This window comes from Blennius ocellaris, assembly GCF_963422515.1.
Source record: "Blennius ocellaris genome assembly, contig: SCAFFOLD_109, whole genome shotgun sequence".
Taxonomy (NCBI): domain Eukaryota; kingdom Metazoa; phylum Chordata; class Actinopteri; order Blenniiformes; family Blenniidae; genus Blennius; species Blennius ocellaris.
In genome coordinates this window covers 37,233-53,805 of record NW_027662285.1, presented here as the reverse complement: position 1 = coordinate 53,805, position 16,573 = coordinate 37,233, and the positions used below count along the sequence as shown (strand labels likewise).

Below are 16,573 nucleotides of genomic sequence, written 5' to 3'. Positions count from 1 at the left end.
CTTTCTGCATTTTTCATCAGAACAAATATTCCCATTTCAACACACACACACACACACACACACACACACACACACACACACACACACACACACACACACACACACGACACACACACACACACACACACACACACACACACACACACACACACACACACACACACACACAGCCAATTTGAAGCATAAATCAACACGTTCACTCATCAAATATATGCTCTGTGTAGTTCTCTGTAGTCTGTCCAGTGCACCAAAGACAAATAGTTCTGTCTAAAGTCCAGCAGGAAAAACAGAGGGGGCAGACAACTGTCAATATATACACACATATATTAAACATAGCAGGTTCATGTGTGTTCACAGGCAGAGAGATCATAAAGATACGCCCAGTCATAAACTCACAACTGTCAAAACAAAAGACCTGTTCTAAGTCCTTTTTTCATTTGATTCATCTCTTCACTAGAATAACTTTGTCTTGTGATGATTTTTGCTAAACTGGTGGATTCTGGCACTTGGCAATGTCTCTTCATTGTTGATTAAATCTCTGCAATTAAAAAAATTCAATAAATACAATTTCTACACAACAGGACATGATCATGGGCCACTTTTCCCCACCTCCACCATGACGGGTTCAAGCGGTCCTGCTTCTGCACCACACTTGGGGCAGGCGAGCTTAGGATCGGCGATGCTGTGGCTTTTGATGCAGTAGTAGCAGAAGACATGCCGGCAGCCCACCGTGTGGGGCATGGTTGGCCACTCTCCACACAGCCCGCACTCTTTCCACACGTCAGACCCTTCTTTCGCTTTGTCCCCCTCAGCGCATTCTCCACCAAACAGAACCGAAGACACTGTTGCCTTCAGTTTCCTCGTATTGACCAGTGGCAGCAGGAAAATGAGGAACTCGGCAAAGCCATGCCACAGCAGTTCTCTGTTCATGTACTGGTAGGTTACATCCCTGACCACATTGGATTTACTGAAAACTGCCTGAGCGCCTGCGATCCTTTCGACAAGGACGGGATGACGGCCCTTCTTTAAGAACACAAGGAAGTTGATGAGACATGCAAGCTTAGTGATACCAGACACAAGAGTGAGGGCATTGCGGAGTCCGTTTTGCAGCAAACTACCATCTCCTCCAGAAAACAGTCCTTGTGGAAAACCCAGTGAAGACAACAGGCTGTGGGAACGCTCCTGGAGCCAGAGGGGGCCTGCACTTAGCACGGCCAGACTCAACTTCTGCCTGGAAGAGAGCGGCTCATAGCTGGGAGACAGGCCTCGTGTGCTGTGGTAGCGCAGGCTCAGTAAAGTTTGGCCCACGGTGGCGCTGTTTGAGTACAATGTGAACCTCCAGAGAAGCAGATGAAGAAGAGCCCGTAGTTCGGGCTCCAGAGGGGTGAGAATGCCTGGGCGGCAGTTCTGGAAACACATGGAGAACTGCGTCCATAACAGCTGCTCCAGGGAAGTGTCGAGCTCCAGGGCATCCAGCTGGTTGATGCGGAGGACTGGGATGTGTGGGTCAACGTCAGACGCTGGGCCAGGACTTCCAGCTGTCCTTTCCTGGTCTTTATCGCCCCCGAAGCCTGATGACAATGGAGACAAGAAAAGGTACAAATAACTTCCATATTTTTATGATTTGAATCAGCGGGTAGTTCAGCAGTTCATACTTTTTGCACCCAAACAACTCTGCTCTTTTTCCACACAGAATCCTCATCTTGTTTAGTCTGGGCAACAATGCCGAGATTTAATGATACTGCGGAGAACCAAATGTTTTGTTGACATAGCAAACCTTGTGAAAAATGACACTGCGTAAAGGTAAAAGGACAATCACACAAACAATAACACAAGTTGCAGGTAGCTGGATTAGAGTGAAGAAAAAGCTTCCATTAGGGGCTTTAGACATAAACTTGAGACATAAAGAGAAACAACCTATAGCTAATTATCAACGACAGAACTGTCACATAACTTTACATGAATAAATACGTTTCAACACTAATAAAAGAGAACCACATCTGAGGAACCACTATTAAAAGGACAACTCTGTCGTTGATAGGAACGAGGCCTTGAAGGTGAAGCCCATCCTGTTAGGAGGGTTATTTTTTCTTTATACATAGGAACTGAAATCACTTTTCACATGTAAAACCCATCCTTAATGCAACCTTTGAGCTCTTCCATGCAGAAGAGTAGGGGGTCTTAGACTGCTAGACCCCCCCCCCCACACACACACACACACACACACACACACACACACACACACACACACACACACACACACACACACACACACACACACACACACAAGGTAAAGCCCAGGGGCTCTTGGTGCCTGCTCCCTCTGGAGATAGGGGTGTGTGTACAAATCACATCACCAGGGATTAGGCTAACGGCACAGTCTCTGGTACACCATAAACATCTGCCAAATGTGGAACAATTTTCCTCCCCGTAGATTCGACTCCATATGGGATCTCACCCTTGTGACGCCCGGGCTATTTTGTGCCACATACGTTTTCAAACTCCTCACAGTTCCCCAGTTTTATCTGCCCTTTCCTCAAATAAAATGCTTATGCTTAAGACTAACGCAGGGAGAGACAGAGAAAGAAGGCCGTAGGTAGAGAGAGAAAGAGAGAGCGACAGTGAGAGCGAGCAAGAGAGAGTGAGAGAGAGAGAGAGAGGCCTTCTTTTGACAGTGGCTTTTGTGTCTTGCTGAACAGGATTTGTCATGAGGCTTTAAAAGAGATTTCAGCCGGGTAAATATGGCAGTTTTGACAGAAAGAGAGAGAGATGATGGTCACTTTAGACATTTCTTGAGGAAGTAAGAAAAAAAAAAAAAACTCACTAACATGTGGTGGCAATGCTTGGGTTTAATATGGTGCTCAGGACCATCTGCGTATTCATGGTGTTTCAATAGCCGGGATACATCGTCCAAATAAGTTAGAATTAGCAAATGAATGAAAAAAAAAAAAGTGTGAATTCACATTAAAGTAAGCAGGTATGACAAATTCATTGAGCTGTATTTGAAAGGCTGCCATGTTTAGTGACGAGAACCTCGCCTGTGACGGAGGAAGAGTTTGGATAAAAAAAAAAAAAAGAGAGAGGTACTCTGAATGTGTACGCTAACCAATAAACAGGCTCTATTTGTTTAGCTTAATCTAAAAGTTTATTTTTCCTTGATGGGAGAAAATACAGGGATTATGTGTTTCTGTATGGGTGTGTGTGACTATGTATGTATGTCAAGGATAGCCTTGATCTATGCAGAGCGCCAATGCAGCACTAACCTAATCTATCAGTCTATAGTCACACACGCACACACACACACACACACACACACACACACACACACACACACACACACACACACACACACACACACACACACACACACACACACACACACACACACACACACACACACACACACACACACACACACACACACACACACACACACACACACACACACACACACACACACACACACACACACACAGCCAGGTGGTGGAAATCCCCGTCACAGCAGCAGCCCTCTCGGGAGAGTAAACCAGGCCGGGTCCAATAGTCTTTTCAAAGCCTTTTATCGAGCAGTTTACAAGTTATGAATGAATATGTTTTATTTGGGGAAACACGGTATTGACAACCACCTATCAATAGTAATGTGACTATTGTCAAGGGTCTGTCAATATTAATGTAATTATGATGTAGAGGGATCAGAGGGATGGTGGAGTCGGGGGCCAAGTAACATCTCCTGCCCACTGCCATATCAATAGCTGGGATTGCTATTGACAGCTTCCCTTCAGACTTGCAGCACTTGCCAAATATATAACAAGCAGACACTTCAGTCAATGCCCGCCTGCCTATAAAAATTAAGCATTTGAATTTACAGGGCTTTTACCGTGGACAGCTGGAAATCCATGTTCCTTATGTAATAGTCAAAAGTCACAGTCAATGCCAGTGTTTACAGAGTAATGACACGGTGTGCGCTGGAGGACAAACTGCTCAGCATTCGCACACAAAAAGTACACTGAGATACAAGCGGAGAGAGACTCCTTTTCTGATGTATTCACACACATGCACTCAGCTGATGTGATATATTGACTTGATAATTCTCTTGTGGGTCAGCCAAACCAGCCGACTTGAAGACAAAATGCCCTCTTTTGGAGAGTTTGCGACTGGCAACCCGGCAGAGTTAGGAGGAAGGTTCGTAGGGGTTCACTGAGAAATCAACAGAAAATCACAGGAAATTCTGAGGTCTCGCTGTTCTGTCAGCGATGTATAAAATAATAATTAAAAAAAAAAAAACATTGCTGGGAATGTCAAAGAGTATTTTGATACGGGTCAGATTACATTTTTTTCCCCGTGCATTGTTCCCACTGCCTGTGCATCGTGTTCAGACAAAGATAGCACACTGACTCAAGGCTGACTGCCATGGCTTACAGACAAAAACAACAACATCAACAACAACAACAATATCGAATCTAACAGGGAACACAGTACAACATTGCTTCAAGGTAAAAGGGGCCGTGACCAGAGTGAGGAAGGACAGACGATGCAAAAAAAAGCGAACAGTGTATCAGTCTGAACTATGAAAATTAGACAACAGGCTAAACTGACAACGGCCTCATAGAAGGACAGGCAGACAAAGAAGCCGGACACGTTGCAACGACACGTTTTGAAACCTTCAGCTGAGGGCTCTGAACCACTGCCGACTGACACTGCGAAGAAAAATGGGGCGAATGAGAGCTAAGGAGAAAAATGACCGGGGGGGGGGCAGATAAGCTCAAACCTCTCTCTCAGATTTGACCTTGAGACTAACGTCCACAATAACGAAGGAGGGGACATTCCTGAAGCACAGGCTGCTGAGGCTTACTAAGGTGTGGGCATCCAGGGAATAGCCTTTCAACAGAGGACGGCTACACTTTCTTCTTGACCTTGGCTTTGGCGTCTCGGGTTAGGGTGATGGTGATGAAGGCAGGGGACTAAAGACTGTGGGGGTGCTGGGATGCGTGCGTCTGGGGGGGGGGGGGGGGGGGGGGGGGGGGAATTGCATTTAGCTTTTTCTGTGCAATGAAGCTGCTCGCAAGGCGATCAGTCCATGCCAGTTGGAAACTGTCTGGCCAAAAGTCTCGATTTAGCTCCTCGTGTATTGTGGCACTCAAATTCCTAAGCACTTAGCTATGGTGGTTAGCATAATGTATTTGTTGAAATAATGCATAAATGTTCACTTGGCTTTCTATGATGCCTGTAGCGAGAAATAGGCTAGGCATTGGCAAAGCATGCTGGATTACAACTTTACATTTTCTTCTCTCGCTCATGTAAATTAATTTGTGTAAAAGCTCTGGTGGATAAAACCTATTTCTCTGAGCACTCCGGTCTTGTTTTTTTTTTTTTCTTTCCCGCTCCCTCACTTTATTGCCCTTCTTTCGCCAGCGAGCGCGAACCTATTAGCCAAAGCCCGCTAATGTCCTCACTATGAAAACGGATGAGAATGTCAGATTTAGAACTTTTAAGAGAGTGATGTCATACAGCCGACCACAGGCATTACGGGGACACTAAGATTACCCAGGCGGTAACCAGACTAATTGTTATGAGTCCGTTTCATGAAAAATGAATGTGCGCAGATGCGCAGAGGGGTCTTTGGGCTGTGTGTGCATGTGCATCACACGCTAATGCTTTATCAAGGCTTTCCTCTTTCTCTAATCACCCAAGACCGCTTCGAGCCATGGGGTGAGAGCCAAGTTAATGCCTGAACACAAAAAAAATAAATAAAAAATACACATCAGTTAGAGCACTGCATCTGACACACAAGAATGTGCTCTGCTTAATCTGGTTTGCTCAGAAGGTGAATTATTTAAAAGAATTAATTGATTTCATGAGTATGAAGGTTGAGTATGCTAAGGCTGTATGAGTAATAAGTACAAGGGTTTGCAGAAAACAACTTAAAAAGTCATGAAACATTTAGAGGGCAGAGAGGCACAATGAATGTGGTAGAAAACGCAGAACAGCTAATAAATGAGAGAACCGAAGTTGTGTCTTTCTTAGGACTCAATGAGGGAACAGCTCATGCGAATAAAACATAATATCCAGAAGAATATTTGATCAGCACTTTTCTTTTATGCATGGAAAAACATAAGGGAATAAAAACATTTTGTGTCATTTATTTAAAATGCAGCAACAATTAAAGCATGTGGAGGAGTATTTCTTTTTTTTAATAAATGTAAGAAAAAGTTGTTTTTGTCTCCTCTAAAATCCATAAAAAATGTGAAGGCTAATGCAGGATAAGACATCGAGGAGTTTGACATTCAATTTCATAGTAGAGAGGCTATTTTTAAGAGTCTCTCATTCATCTGGAATTGAAGGGTTGATGCCTTGACTTCCTTCAATAAAATAATAAAATAAGAAAAATGTGCCTTCTGGCAAATTACAGCAAGTGCACTTTAAATACGAAAAAAAAGAACACATTGAGTAACAACTCAATAGAATCTGTAGACTTAATCACAATTAGTTTGGCAGACTGGATTTTCGGGGGAAAAAATACCCTACATTTACTAAAGTAATATACATTTAAGTACAAGTTTTCCTAATCTATAAAAAATATTGCAGGGAAGTTGAGATGTATGCATTAAAAACATACAATATCATTATCATCTACAAAAGAAAGTTTGAATTTGCAGATTACAAATTTTAGAAAGAAATGTTTTATATATGCCCTTAAGTTTTATATTATTTTAAGTTGAACACCTTTGGGGGGTCGCACAGTGGAGCAGTGGTTGGCATGTTTGCCCCGTGTGTGTGTGTGTGTGTGTGCGCGCGCGCTCCAGTGCCCATGCACAGGATGAAGTGGTATAGAAGATTGTTGGATGGATGGATGGATGGATGGACATCTTTGTTACCATCACCTGAATAACACTCCAACTGTGATCCAATCCAACAGGTCTGCCACAGCTCATCAATTTATGAAAGTAATACTACATAGTAATACTACTATGTCATTTATTTAGAGGTTTCTCTTCTATCGATGAGACAATAATAACAAAAATAAGAGGGGCAGAACATTGGGAAAACTGTACATAAAACTAAAACATTGTATATAAAGAATCTATATACATTACAAGGCAAGTTAAGTTCTATGGCAATCTTAAAAACACAATTATCAACTAAGATATTTAGCTTCAGAATCTGATTCAGTCTGATGCAATCAACTGTTGTACACATCCTCCTCATAATATCATGGTCAACCTATTTTCTATTTTTTTTTTAGCTGTCCATTAGTCTTCAACATCAAAACGTAAATCTGATCCATTTTTATAATAAGGCATGAGCATTATATGATAATCACTTGGGGGATTAGGTTTTGGCGGAGTGTGCGTGAGAGTTAAAAGCCACTGGAAAAGAGAGATATAACCAAGAGACAGATAAGAGTCGAGCAGTGATGATTGGGATGAGAGAATTGAAGTGAGTAGTCTCCTGAAAATCAATAAGATCAACTTTGCCTTGAATCTCAATGTGGAAGGTTTTGATCTCTCGCACTGATTACTTAAAGGAATAATGGAATCATATGCGGAGCTTCTTGAAGTAGCACACACTCACAAGGTTACCATCCCAAGTTTCAGCTGGTGTATATACTGTATACCTGGACAGCACCTCTTATGAATACCGATGACTGGTTGTCTGAAAGACGTATAGCATGCAGAATGCACATCGAAAGGCGTGAAGAGGCGACTTGATTGTAAATACAACAACCTGATAAACAGACAGAACACCGATGAGCACATGACACCGCGAGCCTAAACGAAATCATCGCGATGTTTTAAGAAATCTGTGTAACTACGAGACAATCTAATAGACTTGTGTTTCCTACTAAACGCGTTGAATGCATAATTACCCATTTTTTTTCTCAGATGGAAGGAGAAATAAATGTAAATCCTGCTTGACAAGAAAACAGAGCCAGCTTCCGGGTTCCACTGTCGTCCCGCCCCTTGAGGAGTATCCACCAATGGCGTGCAAGAACGTTACGAAAAAAGAGCTTGTAACCAATCAGATCGCGCAGCGCCGACTCCCTGGAGCAGCTCCACAGTCGAGGGAGGGAGTCCATCGCGTCGGTTCTGTCTGGAAAGAATCCAATCTTATGTTGTAGTAACAGCACATGGCGACCAAGCTGTTGGCGAAGCAACGACAATTGAATGTAAAAACAACCCACATACTGTACATGCATTCAAAATGCCAAGCGATTCACTTCTCCTTGCTTCCAAAGTGTGCAGTACTACTGTGAACTATAAAGTGGAACTAAAGCGACTGCACGTGATCATCAGATAACTCATTAACATTTTTGAACACTTAAGAGCGCTTCCCCCACTTTTTAATTTTCTTTTTTTCAGCAGAAATGCTGCCAACTTGCAAGCCACAACCAGAGGAAGAAAACTCGAAGGACTGGACACCGGAAGGTGAAAAGTTAAACCCATCCTCAAGACAAACAGAGGTGAAAGTTTCAATCCGGCAAAATTATATTAAACAGCTTCTGATCGAGTTCAAAGAACTTCACGAGCAGAGGTTGAAGTGCTTGGAGATGGACACAGACTCGGCAAAGGAGGAACTGTCACAGGTGAGTAACATCAGCTCGGCATCTGGGTTCACATTTTGTAGGTGGTGTGGCGGAGGATGCTCAAAGTAAGTTAAACCCTCTTCTCAGGGGTGGGTTCAACACCCAGTGATATTGTTTCTGCTATTTCCAATTATGTCACGAAGGCAGCTGTGCTGGTATCATTAGTTAAAATCGGCTTCATGTTGAGATCATAATACTTTTCTCTACTAGTTGTTTGGTTTTTAGGTGATCATTTAACCAAATCGCTCCATATTTGAGTTTGTTTTTGGTTTTTTTTGGACTATGGGAAGAAACTAGAGTAACTTCATGCATGCATAGGGAGAAGATGCAAACTCCATGTAAGAAGGCCAAGCATGTCCCAAACCTGGGACGTTCTTACTTTGAGGCAAGAGTTCTCACCACTACACTACTGTGTGACCCAGCTTAATGACATCCTTTTATATGTATGCGACCTCCTGTAGTACCGTAATATAGTATGCTATCCACATCAAAGTACTCTTGACACATTGGAGTAAGTCTACAGTCTCACTGTGACTACGAACATGAAGGTTTTGACTCAACACAGAAATATTCTTATTGAATGAATATATCCTATTTCGTATACCTTCAGCATTTTTGACCCTGGAATATATTCATGGGTTCAGTCAACGGCATGAAATATTTTTTAAAGGAAAAACATGATTCCATTCATAGCACAAAAGTCTTTTCGGCGATGTGTAGTTTTTGCAACATCTATTGTCATTAGGTTATCATCCATCCACTACAAATCAAGGAGCATCCTGTCCACCTTGACTGGAGCATCAGAAGATGACCTCTGTCCTGTCAGACAAATGACAGGAGGAAGCGCAGCGGTGCTTTCATAAAGCCGCAGCACTTGTAACAGGTGGCAAATTGCATTACGTTTCCATCTGAGCGGCACAGATCAGGAACACAGATCCACACTCATATTTAAAAAAGAGAGGTTTCTAATCATCAGGATTGTCATGTGACATCATTTAGCTGCAGAATGTAGCCTGTGCGAGCTGGACTGTGCATCAAAGCAGGAGTAACAAGGTTTCCGAGATGGGTTTCGGTCAGCCGGCCCCAGTCGAGGGCCCACTTAACAAGGTTATGTGTTTAGAAACCAGGAGCTTCCAAGTCTTAAAGGTTGATGTACACAGTTAATCATAAAGCTTGTCCGTTGAAACTACAATGCCCATTCTTCCTTGAATCCATTGCAGGTTTATAATGTTTCCTAAAATGTCAAAACACTTGAGCTACCTGCAAATTATAGAGAATATTTAAAGAAAGAAAAAAAGAAGAAAACAAAAACAATCACGCTCAAGGGCAGTTCTCACAAATAGCAGTTCCAAAGCCAAAAAATAGCAAACAAACCAAAAAAGTACAATGTCAACCCTAGATTGTCGCTTAGATACTGTCACATTTGCCATCTTTGTAAAGTTACTTTCCCTGCAGCTATATATCAGTGTTATGTTATGCATCAGGGGACAGTATCAACTGCTTATTGACTTTTTGGCTGTAGGGGACAGACATTCATGCACACAGATGTAGAGCTGCTCCTCTAAGGCGATTTAATTTCACAAATATTATTGCTCTACCGTTATCATGGCTGCTATCCGTGCATGTGCAGGGGATCTGTTTAATTGTATAATTCCCGAAAACAAGTCCACGTACAGCCTTTCTATCTGGGTTTAAAAATTACCTTAAAGACATCAGAACTTAGTGAGTCGGCTGAGGAGTCTGTTCGGGTGACCCATTTTTTCATAAATAGTAAAAGTTAAACGTTGAAGAGCATTTTTCCAGACTCAAAGTAGCAACAGGTAATAAGATCTCTCTGTGTGTGCCATAACCCCTGACCAACTACCAAATCTCCCTGCTCATGAAGTCGTTTTTCCTAATAATACAGTGCAGAGATCAGCCATTGAGAGTGCAAGGTGGGCTTCTTTTAGAAAGCTAACAGTTTCTGACCTTTCAGTTGCTAGTTTGAGTTTTAAAGGGAGGTATTAGAAGCAAAACGGTGTTTTAAATGTCAGAACTAATCCAATACTTTTAGGAAGGTGGTGCCTTCTGCATGGTGGTGATGTAAAGAGGAAAATGCATGCACTGTGGTCCTCCATAGTGTCAGATCAGTTTGTGGTTGTACCTAGTGTAATATTTAGGTTTAAGCTATAAATAAGAGATATTTATGCAATTATCAGCAGGCATTGTCAGCTTGTGGTGATGTTATCTTAACACGCTTATCTGCCTCTCATATTCTGTCTTGTTTTGTGGGAGCAGTTCAAAGTGTTAAAAACACGCGATTACTTTTGAGTCAATGGATGAGTGCCTATGGCCATCAGTAGTAATTCACCACCCACAGTTTTTGTGATTGTTGTCTTATGTCTTTCTTTTAGTTGGGGACATAATACAAGACTTGCAACCTGCCCTGTAAGGCTATTGGCTCACAAGCCAATGTTTCTTTTCAGCATTGAATCGGATTCTTCACCCTAATGGAGCTACCCTAAAGACATGAAGGAAAGATTCAACTAAATAAAACATACATTTCCGCATTCTTGTTATCATGTTTGTCTGGTTTTATGTTTCCCCGGTGAAGCTTCCTTTTGGGAGATACGTTCCTTGTTTCACAGTGCATTCAGTCGCTTGTCAACCTGACATTTGGCCAACACTAATTTGCCAGTGTAAATGTAGAGTACTGTGTTTATAGGTCAGAGAAGATGGCTTCGTGTTTGCAACTCTGTCTCTTGTGCACTACATGCATATTGCAGCCAAAGCACTGTCTTGTGGTGAAAAGTGTAAGAAGGAAATTGGGGTCGAAAAAGGAGTATACGTATATTGCTTGACTTTATTGTGTAGTCTGTTTGGTTGTCATGTAATTTAGTGTGATTTTGTTGTCATCGGTGCCTTGTGAAGGAAACCAAATAGAAATGATTTTTTATTTTTTTTTAACAGAAAAGCTTCCTGTTGATATTTGTTATTTATATATGTATGAAACTGCCATTATGTTTTGCTTAGACCCCCTCTTTCCCAGTGTATGTATTTTGTGATATTCCAACTACATTATGTGCACGCTGGCCGAGTGATTGCAGCGTCAGGTTGATCTGGGTAACCCTGTCAAATTAAATGTATTCAGATTATAAAAGAGAATGTGTTACCTGCTTATCAAACAACAGCAATGAAATAACAGATTGCTGTGTTCTTATTTTTGCAGAAGAAAATGGATTTTCTGCAGTCCTACGTGGATGACTTGACAGACCAGAACCAGGTGCTGGTTCAGACTATTGAGGATTTGCAACAAGATTCCGCTCACAAAGTTTCCAATTCAGGAATGAAACCCATCACATCTAACGTAAGGTTTTCTGACATTCTGACTGGATGTATCTTTGTTTTTTAATCTTTGCATTTTCAGCTTATTTACATTGATCCCCACATAATTATTTGAATGATAAATGTGTGTTCTCAAAGATTTATCTGTAGAAATATCAATCTCTTATTACAAAACCTATCCTTGTCCTTATATACTTTACACTGCACCCACAGTACTAAAAACCTTGATGCTTCATACAGATCTTAACTTGAAAACCATTTTCAGGCTCTGTCGAAACACTAGATTGGAAATTAATTTAGCAAAATGTTGATAACCTGAAGATACTAAAGATACCTTGGATTTATGATGTGTGTGCCCACACATAGATAAAACATAACTTCAAAAAATGAAAAAAGAAAACCCAAACAATGGGTTTGTTTGGTATGTTGATGAAATCCTGTGGATATTTGCAGGCATGACTCTTTGGTCCAAAGCCAGCATCTTTTGAAATGAAATAACTTACTTTCATACATTGCTGTTTAACCAAATACATTCATTTAGCTTGCTGCTGTCAGCGGGGTAATGTCAATGAAGTGAGTCTGCTGGTAGATGAAATACAGCATGCAAGACATAACACTGATTGAAAATGTGAAAAAGCGAATGAAAGAGTGTTTTCTTTGTGTGAGCTTGAAGGCAAAAATAATCTTCCACTTTATAGAATCCAATCAGTGGAGATCATGTTGAATGTAGTTAACAGTGAAGTCTGTGAATATCCATTGTTTAGACAGAATAGCAGCACTGTGCAGATTGACGACAATATTTGAAAGCCTGTCAATGAGAGCAAAGATCTATGCAACGTCCTCCGTGAAAAATGCAGTGAACTCAGGAATATGAAGTGGAGAAAGAGTCAAGTAGAAATTGTCTTCCATACCGTTATAGGTTGTAGCCTCAAGGGGTTTTTTTGGGGGGCGAGAACTCCAAATTAACCATTAATTCTTAGTGGACTGGAGGTGGAAAGCTACATAGCAAAAAAATAAAACATTCAACTAAAATTTATCAGGAATAATGCAACCTTTTTTTTCAAGATTGCATCAACGCAAGGCAGGACTAAAGACAGTACCACCACTTGAAGTTGTGACCTTAAGTTATTGTTCCATTTCAGCAATGGCCAGACTTCTATCAATATTCACTCTTCTGAGTGGATTTTGCACACAGAAAAGTAATTATGGCTTATTATACATCAAAGTACTTGCCTGTTATTATGGAGAAGGTCAGAAGGCTAGCTTTGTGTGCTTTCTACACTGCTACTACAAAGGTCACTGTAATACAATGCACTGCATTTCTCAGCATTCAAAGCAGTCTCATTTGAAGTTTTTATCCATTTGAAACTTAATGTTTTCCTCTAAATTGGCTATGCCAAAGAAAATTTTTTTTTTTTTTAATATAGAATATTCTCTGATACCTTTAATGAGTATAGATTTGAGTCGTTTCGATTTTAATACAATGCATGCTTATGGAATATCAGCCAAGACATTTAACATGTTCCAACATGTATTTATAACTAAGAGGTTGATTAGTGTGAGATGTACAAAAACGGTGAATAGAGTAATCTTTAAATCTCTCATTTTCTTGTACTTTTTCCAGTCGATATCTTTGCAAATGCTGTTGATAGGAGCTTCGTTTTGCAGCCAAAGTGAGGCAATGTAAGAAAACAACAGTTTGTCACTGCAAATGACCCATCTTATGAGGTTTTGAATCTTCATGTTCACCCATTTCAAGTGATGCCCCTCCCTGCTTGTTTTAGTTACTTTTCTTATGGTTGCAGGGTTGAGATTGGTAAACAAATATAAACAAATGGACTGCCTCTCTCAACAGTCTATTAGGACAGTCGGGGGACAACTGTGCTTCTGCTCTGATGTCCATAATGTGAAATCCAATCAAATGAAGAGCATTTAGAGCTACTTATGGACCGTTCCACCATGTAAACGATGCAATGAGCTCTGTAATAGGAGCTTGGCTAACGTCTGATTGAATCGTAGTGTATGGCCTTGTTGACGCACAATAGGACTGAACTGTAATGGACACTAAACAGAGTTTGTTCTGTGGTCATAATATCATGAAATTCAAGGCTTGTATTCTCTGTTTGAGACTGCTGCAATTAGTCTGTGGTCTATTTGTCATCCACCGGCAGACTGAGGTAGCACCGCCATGTTTTCTGTTCAATGCAGCACTGTAATATTAGTGCTGTGTCCATAAAAACCAGAAAAATATGATCACCTAACCGAAACTTCACATGAACACTTCATCTCAGCATGTAGCTTATTTGGGCTGAAAAAACACAAAATAAAATACAACTTTTTGTTGTGCGTTTCCACAATCCCACATTAAAGTACCTCAATACACCACAGTTGGAAAATGAACCATCTGGAAACATGAAGGCAGCATCAGCCAATGTATACTCAAAAGACCAAAGACATAATCCAGACTTTGTTAAATCTTCACGCATTCGGTTCCATTCAGCACAGTTTTATAAAAGCATACAAGCAAGCAGCATAAAAGCCTTCATATATGAAAGTGGCTGTGAGAATTCATACAACAAAAGACCCAGGAAAACTGAGAGTTCAAGGGTAACACTCCGGAGGTAATAGTTCACCTTTAAGAAATCGCTCTCACGGTCCAGTCTGTAGAATAGCAAATCTGGTTTGTGGTCGCAAATAAAATAAATAATAAACTTCTCCCCCATTGCAATATTGATAATCCATACACCACATTTGTCTTGATTTGGTAAACCCCCAAAATGAAAACCTCTGATGCAGATAAAACCAACATTTTTGCTGTGCAATAACAAGAAAGCTCTATTGATGTAGCTTCTGTTAGGCTGTAACAACAGCACACCTCTCGATGAATTATCTGACTCACCTTATCATGGATTTTCTAGCATGTAGACATGCAGTCTGCTGGCCCTTCCATTAGACTTCGAGTCAATCTTGTCTCAAAATGTTCATGTGTGTGTAGGTCAACATACCTAAAGTGCGTTGCAGCGTGCAAAGTCCTACAACACACGGGGATTAGACACCCCTGATATAGACCGATCATGACTTTTTGTCGCTCTTGTTCAGGACAGTTGTTTGTCTGTCTGTTTTTAGATTGAGCAATCATTTGGATAATTATAGAAGTATGAATCATTTAATGGCAACCAATGGACAATAAGGTGGCAATGATTCAGTTTCCTAGTTTTTAGCTGGACTTGGTTTTTCTTGACAATTAGGGAACGGACAAAGCATCTGCATTTGATTTGAGACATGGATTAAAGATCCTGATCATAATAAAATATGAAATATGATAACCTCTCAAATTAAGTCAGATAGTTCGTCAGATAGTTCCACTCCTTGATATGTTTTGAATTTAGGCTTTTTTCCTTTGTCAGGCAGTTGGATATATATTAATTCCAAGAGTTTAACTCTTGGTCTGCATGGACGTCAGGATGGATGACTGTGCTGCTGGGGTCAGATTGGGAGAGATCAGAACAGATCAATAAGGATGAATTAGAATCACTGGCTCTGTTTGATCCACTCACCCTGTCACTTCACCAAGCATACTCTTCAAATAGTACTTTCACAGCTGCACACCACCATGTGTCATTGTTGTGGATTAAATTTATCCAAAAAGTACATTTGTTCTAAACGTTTGGATTTGCAGACTTCGTAGAGCAAATTCGTTGCAACAAATGTTGACATGAATTGTTGCTAACTGAATGTCAGGAACTTTTCCAGCTGTGATGAGTCTCCTTTTTTAATTTTTAAAGTGAGTACTCATGACATTCCCATAAACTATGGAGCAGGCACTATTAAAATCTTAAGGCACAGGAACTAAATGAGAAAATTGGTCTCATGATTTAATCCATGTTAATGAGAGTATAATTTTTCCTGTCATGTGGAGCGCTCTTCATTGTAGTACTCTTCAGACCCATTTCTCCTTCCCAGGCTGTAGTTCAAGAAAACAGTACATTAATGAAGCAGTCTGTAAGTCATGCTGAAGCTGTTGGTTTGAAAACCTCTTGATCTCCAAAAGAAGAAGTTTTATTTTTTTCTGGAATTAATAAAACAGCCCCACTTTCACAATAACCACAACTTTTTGAATTCACACAGCTGGTTAGTTTTACAAGCTCACATACTAATGTATTAAGGCCAGCTTTAATCTGTTTCCATGTGGCATCAGGGATACTGATATATATAACCCCAGTCCCTGACGACTTCAGCGATATTAATACTAATGGTATTACTCATATGATTTATTTGTTATACATTTCTGGGACCCAAATTAGCTTTGATAACTTGCATAGACCTAATGCATTGGGCATAGTACCAAAAAAAAAAAAAAAAAGCATTTGCTTCAAACCTGACTGACTGTGTTGTAATGACCGCTTTACTAAAGTGAGTGAGAAAATGTGGAAACTCCGATCAGGTCTGCATTAAAAACAGTCTTTGAACTGTGTGACCTTTATCTCTCTCTCTCTTTTTCTCTCTCTCACACACACACACACACACACACACACACACACACACACACACACACACACACACACACACACACACACACACACACACACACACACACACACACACACACACACACACACACACACACACACACACACACACACACACACACTTGAGAATTTGCTT

At 40.8% G+C, this 16,573-nt stretch overlaps 1 protein-coding gene across 3 annotated transcripts; it reads right to left on the bottom strand.

Moving 5' to 3' along the window:
* Window positions 1-280: 280 nt before the first annotated feature.
* Window positions 281-14,942, bottom strand: pex2 (peroxisomal biogenesis factor 2). 3 transcript variants are annotated; one of them, XM_080521319.1, is made up of 3 exons: window positions 7,868-8,008; window positions 610-1,571; window positions 281-538 (listed from the first exon to the last, which is right to left on the bottom strand). In XM_080521319.1, exons 1-3 carry the CDS (start codon window positions 7,869-7,871, stop codon window positions 521-523), a joined length of 984 nt encoding a protein of 327 aa, XP_080377445.1. In that variant the 5' UTR covers window positions 7,872-8,008; the 3' UTR covers window positions 281-520. The 3 variants fall into 3 exon arrangements, with proteins under 3 accessions (XP_080377445.1, XP_080377446.1, XP_080377444.1); XM_080521320.1 differs by lacking the exon at window positions 7,868-8,008 and adding an exon at window positions 14,808-14,942 and having other exon boundaries at window positions 281-1,571; XM_080521318.1 differs by having other exon boundaries at window positions 281-1,571.
* Between the last annotated feature and the right edge of the window lie 1,631 nt (window positions 14,943-16,573).